The sequence below is a fragment of the Setaria viridis genome, chromosome 9 (genome assembly GCF_005286985.2).
Source record: "Setaria viridis chromosome 9, Setaria_viridis_v4.0, whole genome shotgun sequence".
Taxonomy (NCBI): Eukaryota; Viridiplantae; Streptophyta; class Magnoliopsida; order Poales; family Poaceae; genus Setaria; species Setaria viridis.
Genome location: NC_048271.2, coordinates 43,783,016 through 43,807,014, shown reverse-complemented (window position 1 = coordinate 43,807,014; position 23,999 = coordinate 43,783,016). Strand labels below are relative to the sequence as shown.

Here is a 23,999-nt window from a genome sequence, read left to right as displayed (position 1 = left end):
TTGTTCTTCTAAGTTTACCCTAAAACTTTTGTAAAATCTCTGCCCTAAGATCTGGTCTATAATTTGAAATAAAAGCTAGTAAAGTACTCTACTCAACCCTGTTTTTAGGACTTAGCAGTTTTTGGATTGAGTTGATTTGCCTCTGAATTTAAATCTAGTTTTTGAACCTCTTCCTCTCCAAATCACTCAAAGTGATAATAATAAAAGTTGTTGGAAAGGAAAATTTCTACAACTATTAGATTAACAAAAATTCAAGTTCCTATATAAAATTTGAAGTTTTAAAATTGACCGAAATTAAGCTCTAAAAGGGCAATTTGGACCTTTCATGTGCTAATTGAGTGCCTAAACTTCCTATCCAAGATTAATCAAAGCTAAATCAGCTAGGGTTGTCACAATAGTAAAATATCACCTTGAAACCACAAATAATCTGAAATAAGTTAGTCTTGGTAGCTTATTTCAGATTATTCGTGATTATTCGTGTTCCTAAAGTGAACTTTTACCCTACTACTCTTGGACCATAATCCAGCTTATATAATTTAGGAGGGAAACAAATAGACTCTAAATAGAATATTCAATATATATACGTGAGTTTCGTATAATTAGATTAGACAAGCATAACAGAAGAGGTACAACGAGGCCGAGGTGAAAAGCCTAGATCGATCATTGCAAGCTAATAAGCAAAACAATATGCATGGTGGACGCCGGAAGCGCATTGTTACGCGACTAACGGGCGTGTCCAGCATGAACGAGACGTGCTGGCGGCTGCTAGGTCAGCTCGCCGAGAGCACCGGCGCTCTTGGTTGCTGGTGTCTGGTGATTTTGCTACGTGTGGTTAAATTTTCTTTTCACGTGTTTGCAACCATGGAATGCGTGTACAGTTCAACAGTGCGGCTGCGTGCGGCTCACTTTGTAGTGCTACCCAGGCCATAACATATCAAGGCCCGTTATTAAGAACCTACGGTGTATTTTTGGGCCAAAGTATGGGTTCAGTAAATAAGTTTTTTTGAAGCAGTTTCAAGCCACAGAAAGTTGAACCTGACCATTGAAGTAACATGCCGCGCATACACGATTTGCGGTTTCAGTTTCATATGGTAAATTCCTTGGAACCAATACTTTCACCCAGAAATGTATTCATTCCCACCCCTGATTACAAGCTCAGGTTCCAAAATAGAGAGTACAAAACCAAGCAAGCTTTACACTGACTAGGAAGTTACTAACTAGAGAGCTAACAGGGACTACTGACTATTCCTTACACCAAAGATTCACAAGAGATATCCCACCACAAAACACACTTTATGCCCTCTACTATCTTCAGTAGACACACACTTCTTGATTTAGAAGACCTTGCATTGGAATTTTGAGATTTGTCATGCACTTGAAGCACCAGCTCCTGGTCTCTCACTTGTAGAGGTTTCTCCCAGTGCTACAGAAAAACACATATATTCAGCAAACTGAGGAATCATGTTGCCATCAAGTACATTTTTCTAAGAAACAACAATATGCAACTGTCAAGGGTAAGCAAACAGCTCTAGTTTATTATCCACAGCTCCATCAGAAAAACAAATTCACATATGCACAACATTGATGGATATGAGAGCATCACCCTTCAATTAGAATAGACAACATCATTCACATTTCTGTGCTATTAAAAACACTGCCAGACTAATATCTAGAGTTGATTTCCTTTTCTTGGCCGAGGCTTGAAGGGACTTGGTGGTAGTTTTTTTTTCCTTTTTCTTTCTTTCTCCTTTTATTTTCTTCTTCTTTCCTTACAACTTTTTAAATCCAATTATCTGTATATTTATTTATGTATCTCTCTTTGTATTTCCTCTCTAAACCTCATCTAGATATTATTTTTATTCAAATTGTAAATTGTATTTTTCATAATTCATATCGTCAATTTTTATTTTTATTTTTCTTATAGAATTGGATTTTAGTTTGATTATTTCCAGTGGAACTATTTGTTCGCAGAAGAAAACTAATTTATTCGCGTCATTAACTCATTTGGTGATATAAACTTATTACTTCACTCTACACGCTAACTTACTCGTGATGTGTACATATTTGGTCAGTTCACCCTAACACACTTGACACGATTAAGTCACAGCACAATCCTGAACATTCGTTTCATGCTTCCGCATTTGACAATTAAAGACGAACCATGATTCACCATCAGCACCTGCTGCAAACTTGTACAATTCAGACATAAGCTCGAGTGCAGAATCGCACTGATTGTTCAGGGAACCGAAACACACAGTGGAAAGAAAATTTACGCGGGTCTGTGATAGACACTGATAATCCGCGGCACAGCTTGCAGCATCCCGCAGCGAGGGAGGGAGCCAGAAATCAGAATGCATTTCATCATCCATGATCGATCTGTATACGCCTAGCAGAACTATACTACTGCGGATGTAATCAAGATGAAAATTTATGTAAACTGGAGTCAAACTGATGTAATGCTATTGTGTCCTGACATCATCATCAACTGCACTGAAGCTCCAATGTCAGATTATCTTCACAAGTTGCTCTTCAGTTCCTTAAAAAATCTTCCAAACTCCGTCCGGCATTTCGGTTGGAGCTTCAGTGCAGGTAATGGTGTGACTCCATGACACCGAACTTCACTTGCAGTTGCTGAACTCAGAGAAAACACTATCAGTTTGCCGAAATTCACTTGCAGTTGCTGAACTCAAGAGTAAACACACTCAGTTTGTAGTCACCTACTTCTACTCCGTAAGACCATAACGCAAGAAAGGAGTCGACTGGAGCTTCAGAAATCAGAACTCTCCACTGTGCTTGGGCATGCCGCACGCACCATGCCCAGCATCCAGCAGGCAGGAGCAGCCATGAAGCGCCGCGTATCCAGGGCTCCAAGCTTCCGAATGATACGTCGGTCTCGACGCTCGTCTCCGGCCTTGGCGGCGTCCATCCAGCGTAGCCTCCCTGTCGCCTCCGCGGAAGCCGACCTTGAGGGGCGAGGAGCAGAAGGTGTTCTGTTCTCCATCCGATCAAGGGGAGGCGGAGGCCCGCTGGTTCGCCATCAACGCCGGCTGCCGGCCGCCGCCGGCGGGAGGGAGGGGAAGGTCTTGCAAATTACCCCTCAATCTGTTACATAAAACCCCTGATTTGGATCGCGATTAACAGTCGCGATCCAATTATTGTCAATAACCCCCCTATTGGATCGCGATTAATAGTCGCGATCCAAATATTTACATAAAACTCCCCAACTCGGATGACAGTTTTCCAAATTGGTCCCTTGTTTGCGACAGCTGTTCCTCGTTGGATCTGCCATGGCGAATCGGCGGTGGCTTTCGCGGCCGGCGGCGGAATGGATTCGCCGGAGATCCGTGCCTGCACCTTCTCGTGCTCCTCCGCCGGATTCTGTATCATCTGCGCCGTCGTCAACTTCTCCGTCCCTGGATGTTGAGCTTCCCTCCGAGCCTGCCACCGTCTGGGTGTTGACCGGACCATGGCAGGTCGACTGGAATCACGTCGACTCCGCTAGCAGAACGCGACGCATTCCCCAGCACGACCGATTCCGGCTGCCACGGCGAGTGGCCGATGACTTGGCCTGACGCCCATTGACGCCTGGTACTCGCACCAGGGCGTGATGGTTCACCTGCAGTGCACGGCCGTGGTCAAGGAACAAGTGCAGCGCTTGCTGATTAGTTCAGTTGTCAAGAAGCTACTCGTAGCGTCATGATCGATCAGAGTATCTCTTCTCCGAACCGATTTGTTGTGATCCTTTTTGTTTGTAAAGAACGGATAGTCCTTTAGCTGTGCATGGTATAATCAGAAGAATCTGAACTCTGAATGTTGTCGATGCAGTAGTAAAAATTACTGAATCCAGAAGCAAGATGGCACGAAAGATGGCGGTCTTTAAGGGCGGATTGATCTTGCTTTCAGAAGAACCGTAAGGCGTAGGCTAGGAATCAGCCGCAGCTGGTGATTCAGAACCCTCTCGACTGAGCTTGGGCGCGCGCCATGACAAGCAGCAGCGGTGTTGAGGCCGTTCACCAGCTGCCAGGCCAGCCGCACGGCCCAAAGGACGAAGCTTGGTCGGAGACGGATGCAGGGTACGGCCGGCCGGAACGGCATGGAGTGGAGGAGGCACTGGCGGCCGGGGACGGCCACAACGCCGGGGAGGGTCGCAAGGAAAGGAACGGCCGGAGCGCGGCGGGGGTGTTGGCAGTTCGCAGGCAGGGGTGGACGGTATTTGAAATACCATCCACCCCCTGGGAACCTACGAGCCGTCCAATCGGACTTGTGCGGCCCAGATTGAGCACAGCTCAGCAGGCTTCTCCCTCGTCAAGCTCTTGACGCCAGAGAGAGTGCGCGCGGGCCAACCGGCGCAGGGGGAGCAGGTCGCCTGCCTGCTCACTTGGTGGGTTCATTGACGACCACGGGCAACTACACCGACGGCAGCCAGTACGCGAAGAACCTCGCCGAGCTTGTCTCCACGCTATCCAGCAGCGCGGCGCCCGCTAGAAACGGCTGGTTCGCCAACGGCAGCGTCGGCACGGCGGCGCGCGACTGGGCGTCGGGCCTCGTCATGTGCTACGCCGGCTGTGACGCGGCGCGGTGCTAGGACTTTGGACTTCCTCCGGAAGGCGGCCGCCGCTCCCGGCGGCGGGCTCACGGGGCTCTGCCCGCACAGCCGGAACGTCAGCTTCCTCGACTACTTCGGCGGGTGCCTGTGTGCCTCCTCCGGTACGCGGACGCGCCGTTCTTCGATGCCGCCTACACCACCGCCACCGTTTGGCAAGCCAGCAGCGGCTCTGCCTCCGCCCCGATCCCCGCCGCGGGCATGGCTAACATGCATGAACGCGACGCGGTGGCGGCTGCTGAGCCTCCTGGCGAAGACGGCCAGCCCCTGCGGCTCGCGACCGGGAGCCAGGCGTACGCGGGCGCGCGGAACGGCTCGCTGCAGGTGGTGTAGCTACGGTCTGGCGCAGTGCACCGGCGACCTGGCACGTTCCTATGATCCTATGGCGCAGTGCGTATCTTAGGAAATCACGAGAAAATGCTACTTCCTCCGTCCTAAAAAGAATGCAACTCTCGCTTCCCAAGAAGACAATCAATTTTAAATTTGATCAAATTTATACAAAATAGTACTAAAATTTATGGTATAAAATAGATATGAATAGATTAATCATGTAATATATTTTCATACTAAATCTATTTGGAGACGTGGTTGTTAGTACTTTTTTATAAATTTAGTCAAATTTGAAATTGTTTGACTCCTTGAGAAGCGAGAGTACGGAGGGAGTAAAAGAAAGGTATCAATCCTACTTAAAAAAAAGATATCAATCCTACCTTGGGTCATGTTGAGCAACAAACTCCAGCAGCAGGACCGCAGGGAGGATAATCGAAAGAAGGACGCTGACAAAACAAAATGGCTCCTCGATTGATGCAACGAACTTACAAAATATCATACTACTACTTCCTCGGGACAGATAAAAAGGAATGAAGGGAGTATAAAGTTCTAGCACTGACACTTAGCACCTGGCATCCTACAACAAGAGATCTATAGTTTAGGGCGCACCGCATACAAAGTTGCCCTTTCACTCAAGCGCCGTTGATGGCGTTGAATGTTGCATTTTGTCAAGACTCGAGTCTAATTAGCAAAGTGAATGTGATGGATCATCCTTCATTCTCGGTTGATGATATCTCGAAAATATGGTTGCTAGTTGATTCGGGTCATTTGGAATTTGTAGTAGGAACCTAGTGAAGTTACACATCGATATTTGATAGCCATTGCAAATGATAACTTGGAGCAAATGATAGCCGTTTGGAAGCTTTGCCGTTTGCCGTGCACCATGTAGCCTTCCTTAGCTAGAAATTGGAGAGTATCGAATGATGGTCAGCAAGTCTTCCTCGAAGCTTGCGCTAGCATTGATTTTGCTTGCTTCCCCAGGCGAGCAAATTTGGCTCGCCGGCGCCGGTCAGGCGAGCAAGACGAGGCAAGATTGCTTCTGAAACCAAACGTGACGTGCCCTAAATACTACATTGATTAAGCAAGAGAGAGTGCAAATCGTGGCAGTCCTTCCAATCAAACAAACTTTCACATAAAGAAAAAAAGAATAATGATTGTTGTTAACATAATAGTTGAATTTAATCATATAAAGTCTTTCGAAAAAGAATTTAATCATATAGTCGTTTATATCCTGGCCCACCAAATTTTGAAGCCCATAGTCCATTCGGCTGCCTCTTCTTCCTCAGCCTCACCGATGCCCATGGCCGCCGTTCGTTTTCTCGGCACGGCGCCTGGCTGCCTGGAGAGGGTGGTGGGGCCCACACCGGCCGCCAGTAGCTTGGGCGGCCGCTCCACCTTGCCTATAGGGAGGGTCCGCCCCTACTTCATTCGGTCCGTGCCGTCGCCCGGAGGAGCGGAGAGGAGGGGAGCAAGGGCGGCGAGACCCCCGCGCGCCGCGATGGGCGGCGACCTGTTCGCCCTCGACTTCGACGGCGTCTTATGCGACAGCTGCGGCGAGAGCTCCCTCTCCGCCGTCAAGGTCAACTTCTCCGCCTTGCTTGCTGCGTGCTTGATATGCGAGTAACTGTGTTCGATTTGGTGTCTTTGGCAGGCCGCGAAGGTGAGGTGGCCGTGGGTGTTTGCGAAGGTTGACTCCGCCATGGAGGAGTGGATAGTGGAGCAGATGTACACCGTAAGCCCTTATTGTCCACATGGATTTAGCTACCAGCTAGCACACCCTAGAATTTCAGAGCTCCATTCCATTTAGCATTCGCTCGATTTTTTTTAAAATGAATGTATTAATTAGTTGGAAGTATCTTTTATTGAGATGTGGGAACTAATATGTCTTCCTCTGAGTAGTGAGTAGATTCCGTGTCGCAATGCAGCTTACCACAGCAACAGCAAAGCTGGCCCTGATCTTGCAGCTTACAGCAACAGCTTTAGTTAACAAGAATGTTACAAAAAGAACAGGAAATCTATAGAATGTACAAAAAGAAAATTAGGATGATGGATCATTGAGTTTAGTGGCTCGTATCAGCGTGCACCTTGCTCATCTGGTTGTTTTTTTTCATGTCTTTCAGTGTCCTGTCCTGAACCACTGATTCCCTTTGCTTATTATTGGAAACCCATGAAAGTTGGAAAGTTCATGAAAGTCAACTGGCTCCATAGTTTTTTCACCAAGCAAACAAAGTGATTCCCCCCCTTCATTTGTCTATCCACTATATGAAGTTATCCCATATGTATTGGTAGGAACTTTTGGTCCACACTTGCCTAACATCTGAGCAATCCACATTCTACATCTGCTACAACTACGGAATAAGGATAGTGACCGATGATAATTGACGCTTTCTGTTTTAAAGAATAATGGTGCTATGAATAAATTAAGCTTACCATCCTCATGAAGCATAATAGATATTCTCATATGATTTCATGACAAGTAACCTCGCATTCATCTTCAAAATTTTATTCTTTACAATTTATTACTTAAAATATTTTCCATTATTTCAGCTCCGTCCAGTGGTGGAAACGGGATATGAGAACCTGTTGCTTGTTAGGTTGCTTGTTGAGATCCAGATACCCTCTGTTCGGAAATCATCAGTAAGTTTCATCTTTAGTGTATTCCTGACCAAATATTATCATAATGTCTTAGGTGGTAACAGAATAGGAAAATGACTATAGGCTTCTAGGTTGATTGAATTTTATATTAATGTGATATTTGCAAGGTTGCAGATGGGCTTAGCATCCAAGAAATATTGGAGAACTGGTTTAAACTGAAGCCCATTCTCATGGACGAGTGGCAAGAAGATAGGGAGTCTTTGGTAGATCTCTTTGGTCGTGTAAGAGATGACTGGATTGAAAATGATTTGTCTGGCTGGATAGGTGCTAACAGGTGACTGATCTATGAAATAATTGGTGTATATTTCTTCTTGGTCTGACCAATATATATTCAAAGAAATTAAGTTAGATCTAACTATAACTTTGTGTTTTACTGTCGATAGTTTGGGACTTGGGAGGTATATACTCCATGGGGAGAACCATCTCTAGATACGCTAGTGTTCTGTCCTCAGTTGAGAGGAACACTTCAAAACTTTCAGAAACACTATCAGGACCAGACCACATGGATGAAATACAGATCATACATTTCTACAGTAGTTCCCTTATACATAGCATGCAAAGATAGTTTGATAAAATAGTAGCAGAGGCCTCACTCTATCTATGTGGGTCTAGGTAGCAAACGACCTTCTAATTTGTATGACTCAATGTGATATATTCATTAGTGGGTATGGCTATTAAATATGTTGGAAAGAAAATTGACCACAAATCTGTTCTTGATTATTGGCTCCATGTTTGCACCCTAGCCCTTTCTGTGCATGTGGGTCTGCATGAGCATGCATGTGCATACATATGTGCTTTACTGTGTGTTATTGGCTCATTGCTTGCTTGTGTGTTTGTCTTACGTGTTAACGTAATTTTATTGCTCTATGTGAAAGTTTTGTTTGACTTCAATGATCACAATTTTATTAGTCTCTTTTGATAGGGCAATATTTTTCCCCACTGTCTCCCTTTTCAGTTTTACAGCCTAATATGCTCGAAAAAGTTGAAGTGATGTAATGACTCCTGAAGTGTCTCATGTTCATTACATATATCGAACAAAGCATATTGTGCAACTCATTGGCAGGTCAATGTGACTGCAGGTTTTATCCTGGAACAGCTGATGCATTAAAGCTTTCAAGCTCTGAAACTTACATAGTCACAACAAAACAGGTTTACCTCCTACATTTTTCTGCTGTGTGACCTAACTTTTCGCGATCTTCTATTTCATTAGTTCATGGTTTCAGTTTCTGTTTAGTTAGATGTTTATGAACAACTGAACTGTTTCAACAAATGATTCTAACAACCATATATAGACTTTAGATATTTTTTATGATGGAGATTTTAGAAATTTGGTTCCAGCTTTTAGTTGGTTCATATTTGTTTTCTCAGTTCTGCTCTGTATGTAATGCAGAATGCTGATCTTCTGCTGATCACTTATTGGTCATCTTTCAGAGTAGATTTGCTGAAGCACTACTGAAAGAATTGGCTGGCATAGATTTTCCCTCTGAAAGGATATATGGCCTTGGCACTGGGTTAGTATGGTGCTTATTTTCTTTTCCTTAACTTATCCATGATTTTTCAGTACTGAATCTGTGAGTTCATTCTTCAGTCCGAAGGTAAAAGTTCTCCAGCAGCTGCAGCAGATGCCACAGCACCAAGGTCTAACACTTCAGTAAGTCCATACTTTGTGTGATTAAATTTTAATACCATATATACTGCATCGCATAAACTAGTTCTGGGCATCCATATGAGATGGATAACAGCAAAAGAAGTAAGGGATGATTGTTGTTTCCTTTGTTTTTGTTGTACCTTGAGTAGTTTCATCGAGGACCGACTTGCGACTTTGAATAATGTGATCAAAGAACCTGCGCTGGATAAATGGAACCTCTACCTGGGTGAGTCATGTTTTTCTCACTAACCCTAATGGTTCACTCTTGGTTGAAACTACCTTGCCTTTCTGATGTAATGGGACACCATGTGGGCAGTGACATGGGGATACAACACACAGAAGGAGAGGGAAGAAGCACAAGGCATCTCAAGGATCCAGCTCGTTGATCTCCCAGACTTCGGTAAGAAGCTGAAATAGAAAGCAAATGGTGCTGATTGCCCAAAGTCCATACTGTGCCCTACTTCTGTGATGTACTTCTTTAAGACTTTGTGAGCATGTCCAATATCGGGGCTATATATCTTCAGTGCTCGAAGTTTTTGAGGTTTTATATGATATTTTTTAAACTGTTATGACAATACCAGAATGTTTATTAGAACTAAAAGAAGAATAAATTTGTGTTATGAACCATATAAGCGTCTTTGGAAAGAAACACTGAGGTTTACAACAAAAGGCAGCTCCGGCAAATACCTAGTTGTTCCAGAAAAGCAGTCATATTTATCTAGTTGCCTTCCAAGGCTTTAGCCTGCAAGAAGCAAAAAAAAGAAAAGAAAAGAAAAGAAAGAAGAGTCATATCAGCAATCAGGTCAATGCAGTTTCGATGCACTTCTCAATTGCCCTATTGACGTCTATTGTGTCTGATTCCAATCAACTGGCAACAACTTATGGAAATAATCTTGGCAAAGAATGATAACTGCATGTCTGCACCCAACATAAAAGTGTTTATGTTGAAGAGACGTCAGGGTGAATCTGCCTTTCATCAAAGATCAGTGAAAACTTGAGCCTCCTCCTGGCCTAATGTGCTGAAAGCTGAAAGACATGTGGGAAACTTGGAGCATCAGGCCAAAGATAAACAAATTCTATATGTGCTGCTCTGTCATGCTCTCGTAACACCTAGCGCCACAAGTAGCGCCGTGGATGACTGATTAGCTCCACCCAGGCCAGCAACAACTTGAGCAAGTGGTGATGAAGCACAAAGTGAATCATATCGCCTATATATGGTGCACACGGCAGCTTAACAATAGGGCATTTGATCGTAGTAGGTGTTAAGTTTGCACCGTAACATAATCTCTCTAGTTGTACCTTGCACGCATTGGGGATTAGCCACTGATTGATGCAAAGCAAAATGAGGATCATGGCATGGCCACCCAAACCAACAACTAAGTGGCAGTGCCCATTATCCATGTATGGTATAGAGCCCTTGCCCAAGTAGCACTGCCGCAGCACGGTGCCCGCGGCAGAAGGGTGCCAACCAACACACCGCACTAGGACTCCAGTTTCGATCGAATCCACGGCGCTGATCGAGCGTCCCGGACCCGGAGTGGAGGGGACACTCGGGACAGTGCACGCCTTTCACTCGAGCACGCGCGCGACAGAGACGCGCGGCAGCCGAGCCGCGCCGCGCCGGTCGAGCCTATTTAAGCACGCACGCATGCGTGCGTATCGTCGTCGACGAGGCCCCGGCACCGGTAGAGATTGATCTCGTTGATGGCGGCGAAGGCGCCCGTGCTGCGGACGACGAGCGCGGCTGTGGCCGTGGCCGTGGCCGTGATGAGCGTGTGCGTCGTCGTCGCCGCGTCGCTGGCAGCAGCGGCGGCGACGGTGAGCGGCGACCCCGTCGCGGGGTTGCCGCTGCTGATGGCGGCTCGTGGCGGCGGCAGCAGCAGCAGCAGGGTGGAGGACGAGGAGCCACTCGAGATGGACTCGGAGGCGCACCGGAGGGTGGTGCTGGCGCTGCGGGGCGGTCTCGGTCTGTCACTGGGCAACAGGGCGCTCGACCGCAACAAGCCACTGTGCGAACGCCCTTGCACGGGCGCACCGGGTGAGCCGTACGTTCGCGGCTGTTTGAAAATTTATCACTGCCCGGGCGCAACCAACGCCCTGTCCGATTAGGTGTGGCTCAAACTCGCGCCAAACAACTTGCGTCGCAAACGACTGGTCTTAAAAAAAAACACAGTGAGCTGTGAGAGAGACTTTTACCGTTGGAGCTAAGGCTGCATTCCAAAAAACAACATCAACAAAGCAGTGGCATCATATATATCTTGTTTTTTACCATCGCCCATGCATATTCTCATCAATAATCTGGGAAGTTCACGTCTGTAGTTTAATTCACCGCTTCTTCCTTGGGTAGTTATGCACCTTCTGCTTTCCTTTGCTAAAAAAATGCTACAGCGTGCTTTATGTTGGTAATTATATCATATTACATGTTTGTTCAATAAAGTTTGCGAATATAAATGAGTCTGCTCGTGCATGACAATTGGTTCAAGGCATGCGGATCAATCGACATTTCAGACTTTTTCTCACTGCTTCTTCAAAGATGATACACATGGCTAGACTTCCTCCTCGCTATATTAAACAATGGCATTGGTACAAAACCATCACACAGGCATGCACGATGGCACACTCTTGTCAAATCTTGTCATTAGCGTATTAGTCCATAAAAATATGTGGCTCATATGCCAAATATTTGTTAGGAAGCATGCATATTAATCCATAAACCCGTGGTTTGCGACAGGTGGGGTTGGAGGGTTGTAAGTGAAAGTTTTGCTCGGCAATTTCGCCAGTGCCAGCAACGGCGAGGTCTTGGGGCGTTGTTGCGATGCCTTCGCTTACCTCGCGGGATTTGTTTAGGTGAAAACTTTGTTCAATGGTGGCGGCACATTCGTGTTGTTTCCTTTTTGAAGGCATCGCTTCGACACGCTGCATGCTCAAAGGCTGCTTCTTGACGGTTTGCTTGAGTTCATGGTCAAGATCGACTAAGTGCGATTTCTATATGGGTCTATGATTTTTTGGTAGATTCCAACATCAAAAGTATCAAAAGTTTTTAAGTAAATGTAAGATGTCAATGGTATGACATAGAAGTTCTTTTTAACTTTCTTTAGTCTTCTAGCTTTCTTTCTTGTTTTACCGGCTTCTTGGGCTCTTGTAAGTTGGCTATATATATCCACATGTGAATATCAAGATCGGATTTCTATCCATTATAAAACAATAAACCTGTGGCTCATATACCAAATTTTATTAGGAAATCTGGTACAATATGAAATATGAAAAGCAACTATAAAAAATTATAGAATCAATAGACAGTGTTTTGTTAAGATCTGATCTCGTAGTTACCAGGACATAGTTATAAATTCAGAACTACCAGAGCACATCATCATTTGGCATAAAAATATTATATGATAATTGTTTTTTAAGAAAGACAATACACGTATGCATGGTTTACCCGAGATAGAGTTATAAATTTGAAATTAAAGTTTTTTAAACATGTTATAGACGTAGGTATTGACATACGCATGCGTTGCCATGTCGTCTGTAACTTGCAAGTATAAAAAAAATTTATGACTAGTTTTTTTAAAAAATATGGACACCGCCTTTGTTTCCCGTAGTAACTCGGGACGAGACATCAAACCGCTGCCTCTCCATCCGTCGTCCTCCGTCCCGCACGCACCGGGTTCCTCCTCCGTCTCCATCGCCGCCACCGCACTGCTTCCCACCTCAAAACCCTAACCCTAAACCCCTTCTCGCGGGAGCTCTCTCCCATGGAGAACCCCAGGCCGCAGCCCCCGGCCCCCACCCCTCCCATGGCTCCGCTCCCCGTCCCGGTCCACCCGCCCATCGCCCCCATCCCCGTCCCTCCGCCCCGCGCGCCCATCCCCGCCGCCGCCTCCTCCATGGCCTCCACCTCCGCCTCCGCCGCTGGGGGCGACGACGAGGCAGAGTACGAGGTCTCTGACGACCACCGCGCCGCGCGGGAGCGCCACGAGCGCGCCGTGCAGGAGCTACTCCAGCGGCGCCGCGCGTACGCCATGGCCGTGCCCACCAACGACTCCGCCGTGCGGGCCCGCCTCCGCCGCCTCGGCGAGCCCATCACGCTCTTCGGCGAGCGCGAGATGGAACGCCGCGACCGCCTTCGCGCACTCATGGTGCGGCTCGAGGCCGATGGCCAGGTCGACCGCCTCCTCCGGGCGCAGGAGGACGACCAGGCCGCGCGCGCCGGCGAGGAGGAAGAGGAGGAGGAGCAGATCCAGTACCCCTTCTTCACCGAGGGCACACAGGAGCTGCTCAATGCGCGCGTCGACATCGCGCAGTACTCGCTGCCCCGCGCCAAGGCCAGGATCGAGAGGGCCAAGCGCCGCCACGAGGATCCCGATGAGGATCCGGAGGCGGAGGCCGACCTTGTCGTGAAGCAGGCTGGGGAGTTTGTGCTCGAGTGCAGCGAGATTGGAGATGATCGCCCGCTCACCGGCTGCTCCTTCTCCCGGGATGCATCACTGCTTGCCACCAGGTAATTCCTCTTAATCATACAATTTACATTTGGTTTTGTTCTTGTAGTCTGAGCCTCATAGGGGGGGATGCACAAAACTGCTGGGTATCGATCTTACTTTACTTTAGTAGTTAACTGTGGTCTCTGGATGTGCTCTTGATAATTGTTGCAATTATTGGATTTTGACTCAAACCAGTTGAGAAAAATTTAAGTTTCTGTTGGGCAATGATGGAAAATAATCTGCTGCACTTTTTGTTAGATATCCATGTTTCTTCAGTCTTGTACTTTTACATGGAATTGCACTTGTGCAGTTAATCTTGAACACACTTATGATGACTGTTTCATCGCGAACCAACTGTAACTAAATAAGTTCAGACATACCATTCGAAAACTCACTTTTGGAATTAATAATCAAGTATTTTAATGTTTGAAGTCACTGAGCTGTTAAGGATCCAGGACCAGATTTTTTCTCTCTCAACTTGATGCAGAGTATCCAAATAGGTAGTCCTGTTTCATGTGGGTTGAAACAGGGCTGGATCCAATTCGCAGTATCCTGCCCTGTCCAGCCCACCATTGGTATAGCACAAAGCTGAATACCTAAGCATTATCTGAATAATAGCAGTGAGGATATAGTGATATTTACTTGAGTTTTTTTATCACAATTAGCTAGCAGTTCACATGCACCATAAATAAGTTTATTAACAGTTAAAAAGGCTCACTGTGCTGGTGTTTTTTCGTTGCTGATGTCATGTGCGATTGGTTGTTTATTTATCCTCACATTGGTTACCATATCTTTACCTTTGTTTTGAACCTTAATACGGAAGATTATGTTCTTGTACTCTTGCTTCTTTTTCAGGAAATAACCCTTTGCTTATCCGCATTCTGTAGTTCCTGGAGTGGATTAATCAAAATATGGAGCATGCCACAAATAACTAAAGTTGCAACCCTGAAAGGTCATACAGAACGAGCAACTGATGTTGCCTTTTCTCCAGCTGATGACTGCTTAGCAACAGCTTCAGCTGATAAAACTGCAAAATTATGGAAACCGGATGGATCACTTCTAATGTCCTTTGATGGTCACCTTGATCGTCTTGCTCGCGTTGCTTTTCACCCATCTGGAAAGTACCTTGGTACAGCTAGCTTTGACAAGACTTGGAGATTGTGGGACATCAATACTGGAAAGGAACTGCTCCTTCAAGAGGGGCACAGCAGAAGTGTTTATGGAGTTAGCTTTCACCCAGATGGTTCTTTGGTGGCATCTTGCAGTCTTGATGCATATGCTCGAGTGTGGGATCTGAGATCGGGAAGATTGTTCTTCACCCTTAAGGGGCATGTGAAACCTGTAAGTTCATGTTTTGTTTTAGCATGGAACTTTAGAAGTACATTTCCAGTATTTCCTATGAGATAATACATATTTTCTTGTGCAATTGTAATCATTAAGGGAATGTCTCTCTTGTTATGTAAACTAATTTTATTTCTATTTCAGGTCCTAGGAATCAGCTTCTCTCCTAATGGTTATCTAGTAGCAACTGGAAGTGAAGACAATTTCTGCCGAATATGGGATTTGAGGAAAAAGGAAATGTTATATTCTATACCAGCTCATAAGAGTCTTGTTTCACAGGTGAAGTTTGAACCCCAAGAAGGGTATTATTTAGCAACTTCTTCGTATGACACCAAAGCAGCTGTAAGTTTGACATGTCACTTATTTAACTTTATTGTTTTTCTTCCATTACTACCCAATTGATCTCTCATATATTCCATATTTTCAGCTGTGGTCAGCTCGGGATTACAAACCAATCAAAAGTTTGGTGGGCCATGAGTCGAAGGTTACTAGTTTGGATATTAGTGGAGGTAAGATATTAGCTTATGCTTTTCTCTATCCTTGTTGAGTAAATAGTATTTGTTCAGAATCCTTTCTAGAAGTGACCAATTCAATCTGGTGAAAATGAAGTTTGGCTATTCAATTGTGGGGAGGGGAAAAATAACTAGTTTGACTATTCAATTGTGGGGAGGGAAACAATAACAAGTGCAGTGCACTTTTAGATCCTTCCTTAGATTAACATTCGAGTTTCTTAACCTAGGAGTGGTAATTTGAGCAGTTATGCTATTTTGTACTCCCTCCAATTCAAATTATAGGTTGTTTTGCCTTTTCTATATATATAATTGTTACTATGTATCTAGACATAATATATCTAGATGCATAGCAAAAGCTATGAATTTAGAAATGCCAAAACGACCTACAATTTGGAATGGAAGGAGTAGTGTTTAACTAGGATATTTTGTCTTTTATGATTAGTTGAGCTGTGAGAAGCACCACCATTTAAATTTTATTGGAATTGTACATTAGGATCTTAAGTAATCATTTACATCTTTATTGTGCCCTGCTTTGTTCTTTTGATGTCTGTTCTTCTGTAGTTCTTTTCGGGGAAATATGCCCCTAAAGCTGGACTTTTGTTCTCAGGAAATGTGCACTGTTTACTCTGTATGTTAGGTGACATTTGTAGGTTAATGATCTGCGTGTTGCGTTGTCTCTGTTGTCAACATGTTCAACTTCTAATTGATCATGCATGTGTGGTTTATGCAGATGGACAGCAAATCGTGACTGTGGCGCATGATCGTACAATAAAGATTTGGTCATGCAGAAGCAGCATTCAGGATAATGCGATGGAATTGGATTGAAACGTGGCTTCATTGCGTTTGCACTGTTCAGTTTGTCAGCTAGAAATAGATGTTCTCCCTTTTTCTGATCGGCCGCTCAAATTAATTGTTCTTGCATAGCACAGAGCTGTTTTGTAGCATGTATAAACCCTTAGCTTGAGAAATATGTTGTGCTATGCAAACTTTGAGGATATGCCTTGTCATATGCTAACTTCAATGGAATATAACAACACAATCATTCGCACAAACTTTTAGTGGCATTTGCTGGGGCGATTCCCTTTTGTTTTTTTATTTGGTATAAATAGGTTCAATGCTTTAAGTCTCTATATGAAATTTCTAAAGTTGGATGCGTTTGAATTTGGAGTTTTGCTAGTTGGACATGTTTCATTTGGTTGACTGGTGGATGTTAGAATAACTGAATGGGAAGTACGAAATTTTAGTTGAAAACATTCCAGTCTCTTGAGTGGGCTGTTTTAAAGTTCAATTCGGAAGTTCAAATTTTAATGTTGAAAATGTATAGTTACGAAGAGTATGTTTCACCACCAGTTGAATATGCTCACTCCCAAATTCTGTGTCAAGACGGAAGCAGTTGCATCCCTTTCGGCAAGTTGAGTTCCCAACTTGTTGTCAAAAACATCCATCAAACCCGTCGGTCCCAACAGTACCTTGTCAAAAATATCCATCAAAACCATCGGTTCGGGTTAAAGTACCCATCCTGTGGCTTCTGTAGGCTGGATGGGGTTACAACTTACACCTGCTTTTTTTTTAAGGTTTAGGTAAGGGATGTTTCCGATTCCGAATAACATTGCAGTCGAAACTGCATATATTAAACAAAGACAATGTATAGTCTAATTGCAGTATTGTGATACATGTCTCTCCATAAACATACTACAAGAGTACACATTGCAGCTGACTGGATAAAAACACACACGACATAGTTGAGTGTCACTGATGACACTGTTTCTTCCACTCCTGTGAAGCACTTGGCATGCCATGTGCATCCGGCAAGCTCTTTCCCCAACTGAGCTTGCTTAGGCCTTGGGATTGCTTTGACAAGGATGTGGCAAACTACGCTCTTCTTCCAACCAGGACCACAGATCCTCTCGGTCAGTCCAATAGTTAACATCCAACCATGAAGACCTTCCATCTGCTACCAGCATCACAAAAGCCATTTCACAGAAGCAGATGAACACAAAAGAGCACCAACCATCACAGATTCATCCCACGCCATATGCGTGACAGGATAAAGAGTGCAGTCATAGCATGCATTGGCAAGCTTTTCCAATTCACAGCATCTCATCTCCAGATTACTTTGGTTTAGGAGGTGCACCATAATTTCCTTGAGCTGCAGACAGCCCCAGTGCATGTGCAAACATTCTTCTAGCTGCTCCAGTCTGCTCTTTCTTCAAGCTCTCAGCAGTAGCAGCTCTACTGTTAGCGGTGCGGCACCTTTGGCTGGATGCAGTTTGATATGAATTCCTACTGGCTGAGTTTGGCTTACCATTTCGAACATTATTCTCTTCTCTATTATCTGGTGCAACTGGGTAATAGTTGTTCCTACTACGTGTCGGAATATTTGGTCTGTTCGGCAGCTGTTTTCCTCTGCCTGCTGTCGAGGCAATTGTCTCTGTGGAATTTTGAACTTTTTGACCAAGTGCATGTGCTATCATCCGTTGAGCAACAACAGGAACCTGTCTACATTTTGCATATGATCTATCATTTCCCTTGGCATCATCCCCAGAGAAGATTCGCTCACGAGCAGCTCGATAAGCAGCTTCCCTCTCCTTCAGTGATACTGCCGGAGAAACCACTGACTGCTTCAGAGGCTTCAAATCTGAAAGGTATGGGTTAACTGGTTACCCTTTCCCTCTTCAAAACCCACATCCTCTTATGTCAAAATTATGCTGAGATCCATGCAAATAAAATATGCAAGTTCCTATTTATAACCAGAAGACTTTTGGCCGAAAGGTAGAGTTCATGTTCTGTATACCTGTAGCATCTTTCAGATGCGAGCTTTTAGCAGAAGTATCTTCTTGGACATCTAACTTCCAAGGCTTTTGGAAATCTGCTTGAAGAATCACAACTTGTTACGCAGGAGCGAGTGCTCGAAACCTTACAGTGTTATGTCTAATAGTGGCCATAGTAACATTAAAACTTGGTGGTACTGTATTTAGAGTTTCTGAGGATAACAACAGCTAAGGCATGGAGTCAAAACAAGTATATCCTTTGAAGTATCAGCGTATGGCTGACCAGGTAAAAAAGGATATATCGGCTATCCACCCACTTAAAGCCCACATGGAGCAAGGCTGCAGATTTACTTCTTCAACCATTTTTTTAACATCTCAAGTTGCCATATATTGCTCACAAAACATTGCAAGTGAAATAAATTTGATTTTGGCCAAGTGACAGTCACTTCCTACTTCTTGACAGTTATCATGCAATCAGTAACTGTCATGATTGTCTACACTCTACAGCTCTTTAATAGGTACGTTACAACTGTCCGTAAGTCGACATACCAGATGCACATGATACAGCAGACCAAAATACCTCTTTATAAATGTGCAGCTATATTTAAACAAAGAGTGACTCACCTGTATCATTTCTTGTTATCACAACAGATGTGGAATCATCACTGTTGTCAAACTTCCATAACATATCACTAACAAGGACGGATGGACTGCAACGAACAAGACAACTAATTCAACCTAAGGGTAAAAGAACAACTGCTGAGGATTTACTCGATCAATGATACACGGCATAGTTTTCTAGATAAAAATAATATAGAAAGAAAAAAGCAGGCAAGAACAACAAAAAAGGCAATTCCAACACAATGAAAGCAACACATAATATGCTAAGGTTACAAGCTGCCATTGAATTGGCTCATGATAGCATGGTACCCAAAAGAATCTTCATAGATCCAAGTGACAGACAGTTTTATTTCAGCCCCAGCACTCCGAGGAACAGAATGAGATAAAGATACTCTAAACCATGGAAGTGATTATGTTGGAATTAGCCTAGTGGTTAGAGCACCTGAGCAGGCCCAGGTTCGAGTCCTCGATGGAGCAAATTTACGGGGCTGGAGTTAAAAAAAAAATCCCCTCGCCAACAAAAGCCGAAGTTCAGGGGTTTTCTCAACCGTGGTCAAGGTTGTCTTTTACCTCTCACACAATGCCTTCAGGGAGGGCTTCCCCCAACGGGTCGAGTTTTTTTAATAAATTCAAATAGACCATCTTCCTACACAGGGACTTTGGATACAGATATACAATTGGAAAGTCATGTTAAGAAATAGACATCTGCATGTGTAATTGACTGTAATTTCATTGCTCTTGCATTCATCCGAGCATCAAGTGCTGGCAGAAAGATCCTTGAAGTACACTAATGGTGTGGTACAATAGTGATTGTGATCTAATGTTGGAATATGGTCTACGAAACACAAAAGGAAAGGTGTATACATGACAGACAACAGGTAAAGAATACATCATTATCTTATCAGGGAGAGATTTGCAAGCAAGCTTGGCAACATACATGGCTGTCTCAGGGCAGCGCTGGAGGACCAGATGTCGATCCTCACCTTCACCAACCGATTCATGTGCGAACCTAAGCACAAGCAGGCAAAATTAGCTCTTGCACAGCCAGTCGGAAGTATTCGCAACATGACGCCCGATTAAACTAGCGCTAGCAGGCAGCAATACCCGTAGATTTCAGCAAGGCGATGCAAGAGGAGGCGGTGGTAGGCCCCGGCGGGCTGGAGCTCTATGGTGTCCGCCGCATCGTCCACCTCTTCACGGCCACCGTCGTCGCTGCAGCGCAGCTGCTGGAGGGCGGCGATGAGTGCCTCCTCAGTGGAGAGGATGAGGTGCTTGCTGTGCAGGTTGTCCTTGACGAGCGAGGCCAGCTCCTCGACCATGGCGAACTGGGTGGTGGCCATCTCGACTGGATTGGATCGGATTGCTAACGGAAGCGGTGAGCCAATCCAATTTCAATCTGCCGAGAGCAAACGGCCGCGGAGGAAACCCTAGCCTAGCCCCGCCGCAACTGCAATTGGAGAGGGAAAGCAATTGCCAAATTGCGTAGGGGAAACTGAGATTCCGCGAGGGATCGGAGGAAAACCCTGGCCTGAAGCAAAAGCAGCAACCAGCTAGGGCATGGACGCCGTGGAGGAGAGGGAGCGGGGATTAATAAGCAACGGTAGTGTACGCCATGGGTGTCCGTACAGGCGGAGGAGTCGGAACCCGGAAGACGGAGACGAATTGGAATTGGGGATTCTGGTGGCGTGCGGCGCGCAGGGACGGAGACGCGCAGAAGGGGAGGGGGGGGGGGGGGGAGGGGGAGGATCGATCGGTCACGGGCTCTCGACGCTGCCGATGGTGCTCTTGTCTTATCTACGCACGGTTTAAACTTGATCCTAAACTTAATTTCAAAAACAATGATCCTAAATTCTTTCTATAATTGCTAGAAGATTTTTTTAATTCATGAATCTAATGATATGAATCTGCTTGGTACATACCATCCTTGTAAGCAGAGATGTGTGTATGTTACGCACTTAGACTTCTGAACATCTCTAAGGAAGTAAATCAGCAGACCTAATAAACTAATTTTGTCATTTTTTCAATAGTCATTAAATTGCACCCGCTTAAAATAATGAAATGGGATAATACAAATTTTTAATTGAAAAATGGACAGGTTGAATGTTGAATCTTACTATTACTAATTAGAGGCTCCTTTTAAAGCCTCTAGATGAAGCCACCTAGGATTCCTAGGTGGACACTCTAGAAAAAGAGAGAAATCCTAGAAATTCTCACAAAAAAGCAAAACATCCGACCATCAATCGACAGATTCAAGTCATCATAGCCATTGGATCTATTATGTTTTCTAAAAAATTACCCACCTATGCCATTATGAAAATAGCCTAAAGTAACCCCCTAAATCTATATATAAATTACCCACCTCTGCCATTATATAAAATAAACTAAAGCAACCCCCTAATCTTCATCAAAATTACCCACTTATGCCATTATAAACAATATTTAAAATAACCCCTAATTTACAACTGAATTGCCTACTACCACTGTTACTTAAAAAACTTAAAGTAACCTTAAATTTGCATCTATATTACCCACACATACTATATTAAAAATAACATGAGGTAACCTACGTTTGAATCAAATAATCTTAATTAAAAATATAAAGCAATATATAATTATAAATCGTCTATATCTTGCACTATTGGTATACGATATAATAATTAAGGTCTATACACATGATGTGTGTTACTATTTATAAGGATATAAAGTGATAGGAATATACATTTCTATGCTAAAATTCTATCTCAAACTAAGGGTTCATTAAACAAATTCAAGCCCATACATGCGATCCAAAGTGGAAAGTTAAAGATTATATACGTGGATGAAAATATTATAGAGTAATTACTAACTAAAATCTATCACAATTGAATGAAGATATTAAGTATATCTACATAAGTATTGTGTTCGAATATTTAACAAACGAGAGGTAGCTTTTGGTAAGAGTTTTGTAGCAATGTAGTTTCATTTTTTTCCATTGGAGACTCCGCATTAGTTCCCACGAGACAAGCTAGAAAAAAGAGAGAAATTCTCATAAAAATTAAAAACATCAATCCTGTAAACTCTAATAATCATTGATCTATTATATTTTCTAAAAAGTTATCCACCACTATCATTGTGAAAATATTCAAAAATGAGCTCTAAACCTATATCTAAATTACCGAGCTCAGCTATTATAAAACATAATATAAAGTGACCCCGTAATCTTCATCCAATTTACTAATACACATCATTATAAAAGCATAACTTAAATGTCATTCTAAAATTTTATCTATGTTACCCACGTATGTCGTTATTAAAAATAACCTAAAGTAAATACCTAAATCTTAATCTAATTATCTTCATGTGCATCATACAGAAATGTCAAAAGGTAAACTAATATATGATTCTAAATTACCTATTTATGTCATTATTAATATAAAAATACTAAGTTAAAGTATATACACATGATGAGTGCCACCGTTTAGACCATTTATACATGTATGTGCGGAATCGATGAAAAATATTGATTTGTATGCTAAACATAATGTATAGAGGATTGGAGGTGTGATACAAAATGAAAAAAGTATGAATATGGATGAAAAGGTGCATAGAGTAATTATTAATTAAAAATCAATCATAATTGGACAAAGATAGGTACATATCTATATAAGTATTATGTTGAAGTATTGGAAAAATAAGAGAGTAGTAGGTAGACAATTTTGATTATTAACTAAGAGTTTAATTTCTAAATAATTTTCAAATCCAATAGCTTATTAAAACATTAGCCCGTGCGGGAGCACGGGTTGATGGACTAGTATGAATTAAAAGTTTGGGATACTGAATACGCCATGGTCTTCTCTGCTTGCATCATCGGCATCTCCACTAATGCTGCTGGGATTTCCCCCGTAAGACTATTGTTTGATACGTCAATATAGAACAGGGAGTGTAGGGTGTTAATCCAAGATGGTATTGGGCCGGTAAGTTGATTGTTTGATAGCAACAACATCTTCAAATTTGTGAGCTTTGATAACCAAATCGGTAGATTTCCAGACAATGAGCAGTTATGTATGCCCAGGACTTGAAGATTCTCAAATCCATCCATTGTTTCATCTTGTGGCATGACTTCATGCTTGAAGTTCACCCCAATTAGCAGGGCCTGGAGGTTCCTGGAGCTCGAGGATGTGAAGAGTATTTGTTGTTGCTCACGTTGAGTGCAACCAGGTTCCTTGTCTTCTCCCATGTGGTCGATGGAAAAGATCCGGTGAAGAAATTGCTCGAGATGTTCAGTACCTGCAGAGGTCGTCCAGAGATTGATGGTGGCAGCTCTAGAAGGCCCCCGCCGAGGCGATTGAAGCTGACATCGAGGAGAACCATGCTGCTGGAGGACATTACTTCCGATGGAAGGCCGCCGCTGAGGAAGTTGCCAGACAAGTTCAGGCGCAGCATGCCATTGAGGCTGCCAAGGGACGACGAGATGTGCCCTTCCAGGCCTCTGGATGCAAGAGAGACCTCGGTGACATCCTTGTTCGCGTTGCAGGTGATGCCCTCCCATGTGCAGCAGTCTTTGCCGTTCCGCCACGGCGCGGAGAGGCCTCCATCCTGTGAGAGCCCGCCGAGGAGCTGGACAGGGAGAGGAGTAGCACAGGAGCCAGGCTAAACGACGGCATGGCTAATCTGCTGCCATGGTTCTTGCATAGTGAATTATCGTCATGAGAATGTGTGATGGATTGCGAAGCTTCTTCGATCAGCAGGTGTAGCTTGCAACTGCAAAGAGACTGTTTTGGAAGGCATATGCTCTGTTCTTGGCCTGATGCGTTTACTTTCTGACGAATGTTCCGCAAGGTTTCTAAAGGGGCGTTTGGTTCCTTTGCTTATTTTTAGCACGTGTCACATCAAATGTTTAGATATTAATTAGGAGTATTAAACGTAGACTATTTACAAAACCCATTACATAAGTGGAGGCTAAATGGCGAGACGAATCTATTAAGCCTAATTAATCCATCATTAGCAAATATTTACTGTAGCAACACATTGTCAAATCATGAGCTAATTAGGCTTAAT

General features: G+C 43.9%; 3 protein-coding genes and 1 long non-coding RNA gene across 4 annotated transcripts; 2 read left to right on the top strand and 2 right to left on the bottom strand.

Annotated features, from left to right (window-relative positions):
• Window positions 1-2,165: 2,165 nt before the first annotated feature.
• On the bottom strand, window positions 2,166-3,608 carry LOC117840004 (uncharacterized). Its single transcript, XR_004636928.2, has 2 exons — window positions 2,722-3,608; window positions 2,166-2,631 (listed from the first exon to the last, which is right to left on the bottom strand). It is a non-coding gene; the product is annotated as an uncharacterized lncRNA (long non-coding RNA).
• Window positions 3,609-6,190: 2,582 nt separating this feature from the next.
• Window positions 6,191-9,811, top strand: LOC117835868 (uncharacterized). Its single transcript, XM_034715184.2, has 9 exons — window positions 6,191-6,512; window positions 6,585-6,665; window positions 7,481-7,570; window positions 7,696-7,862; window positions 8,668-8,737; window positions 9,020-9,099; window positions 9,177-9,239; window positions 9,386-9,462; window positions 9,553-9,811. Exons 1-9 carry the CDS (start codon window positions 6,228-6,230, stop codon window positions 9,651-9,653), a joined length of 1,014 nt encoding a protein of 337 aa, XP_034571075.1. The 5' UTR covers window positions 6,191-6,227; the 3' UTR covers window positions 9,654-9,811.
• A 3,030-nt stretch (window positions 9,812-12,841) lies between these two features.
• Window positions 12,842-16,622, top strand: LOC117840051 (U4/U6 small nuclear ribonucleoprotein PRP4-like protein). Its single transcript, XM_034720502.2, has 5 exons — window positions 12,842-13,737; window positions 14,605-15,058; window positions 15,203-15,400; window positions 15,486-15,567; window positions 16,301-16,622. The coding sequence occupies exons 1-5, from the start codon at window positions 12,992-12,994 to the stop codon at window positions 16,393-16,395; spliced, it is 1,575 nt and encodes a 524-aa protein (XP_034576393.1). The 5' UTR covers window positions 12,842-12,991; the 3' UTR covers window positions 16,396-16,622.
• A 545-nt stretch (window positions 16,623-17,167) lies between these two features.
• LOC117840052 (uncharacterized) lies at window positions 17,168-20,692 on the bottom strand. The gene is made up of 5 exons (XM_034720503.2): window positions 20,067-20,692; window positions 19,900-19,971; window positions 18,966-19,051; window positions 18,365-18,439; window positions 17,168-18,208 (listed from the first exon to the last, which is right to left on the bottom strand). The coding sequence occupies exons 1-5, from the start codon at window positions 20,300-20,302 to the stop codon at window positions 17,682-17,684; spliced, it is 996 nt and encodes a 331-aa protein (XP_034576394.1). The 5' UTR covers window positions 20,303-20,692; the 3' UTR covers window positions 17,168-17,681.
• Window positions 20,693-23,999: the final 3,307 nt, after the last annotated feature.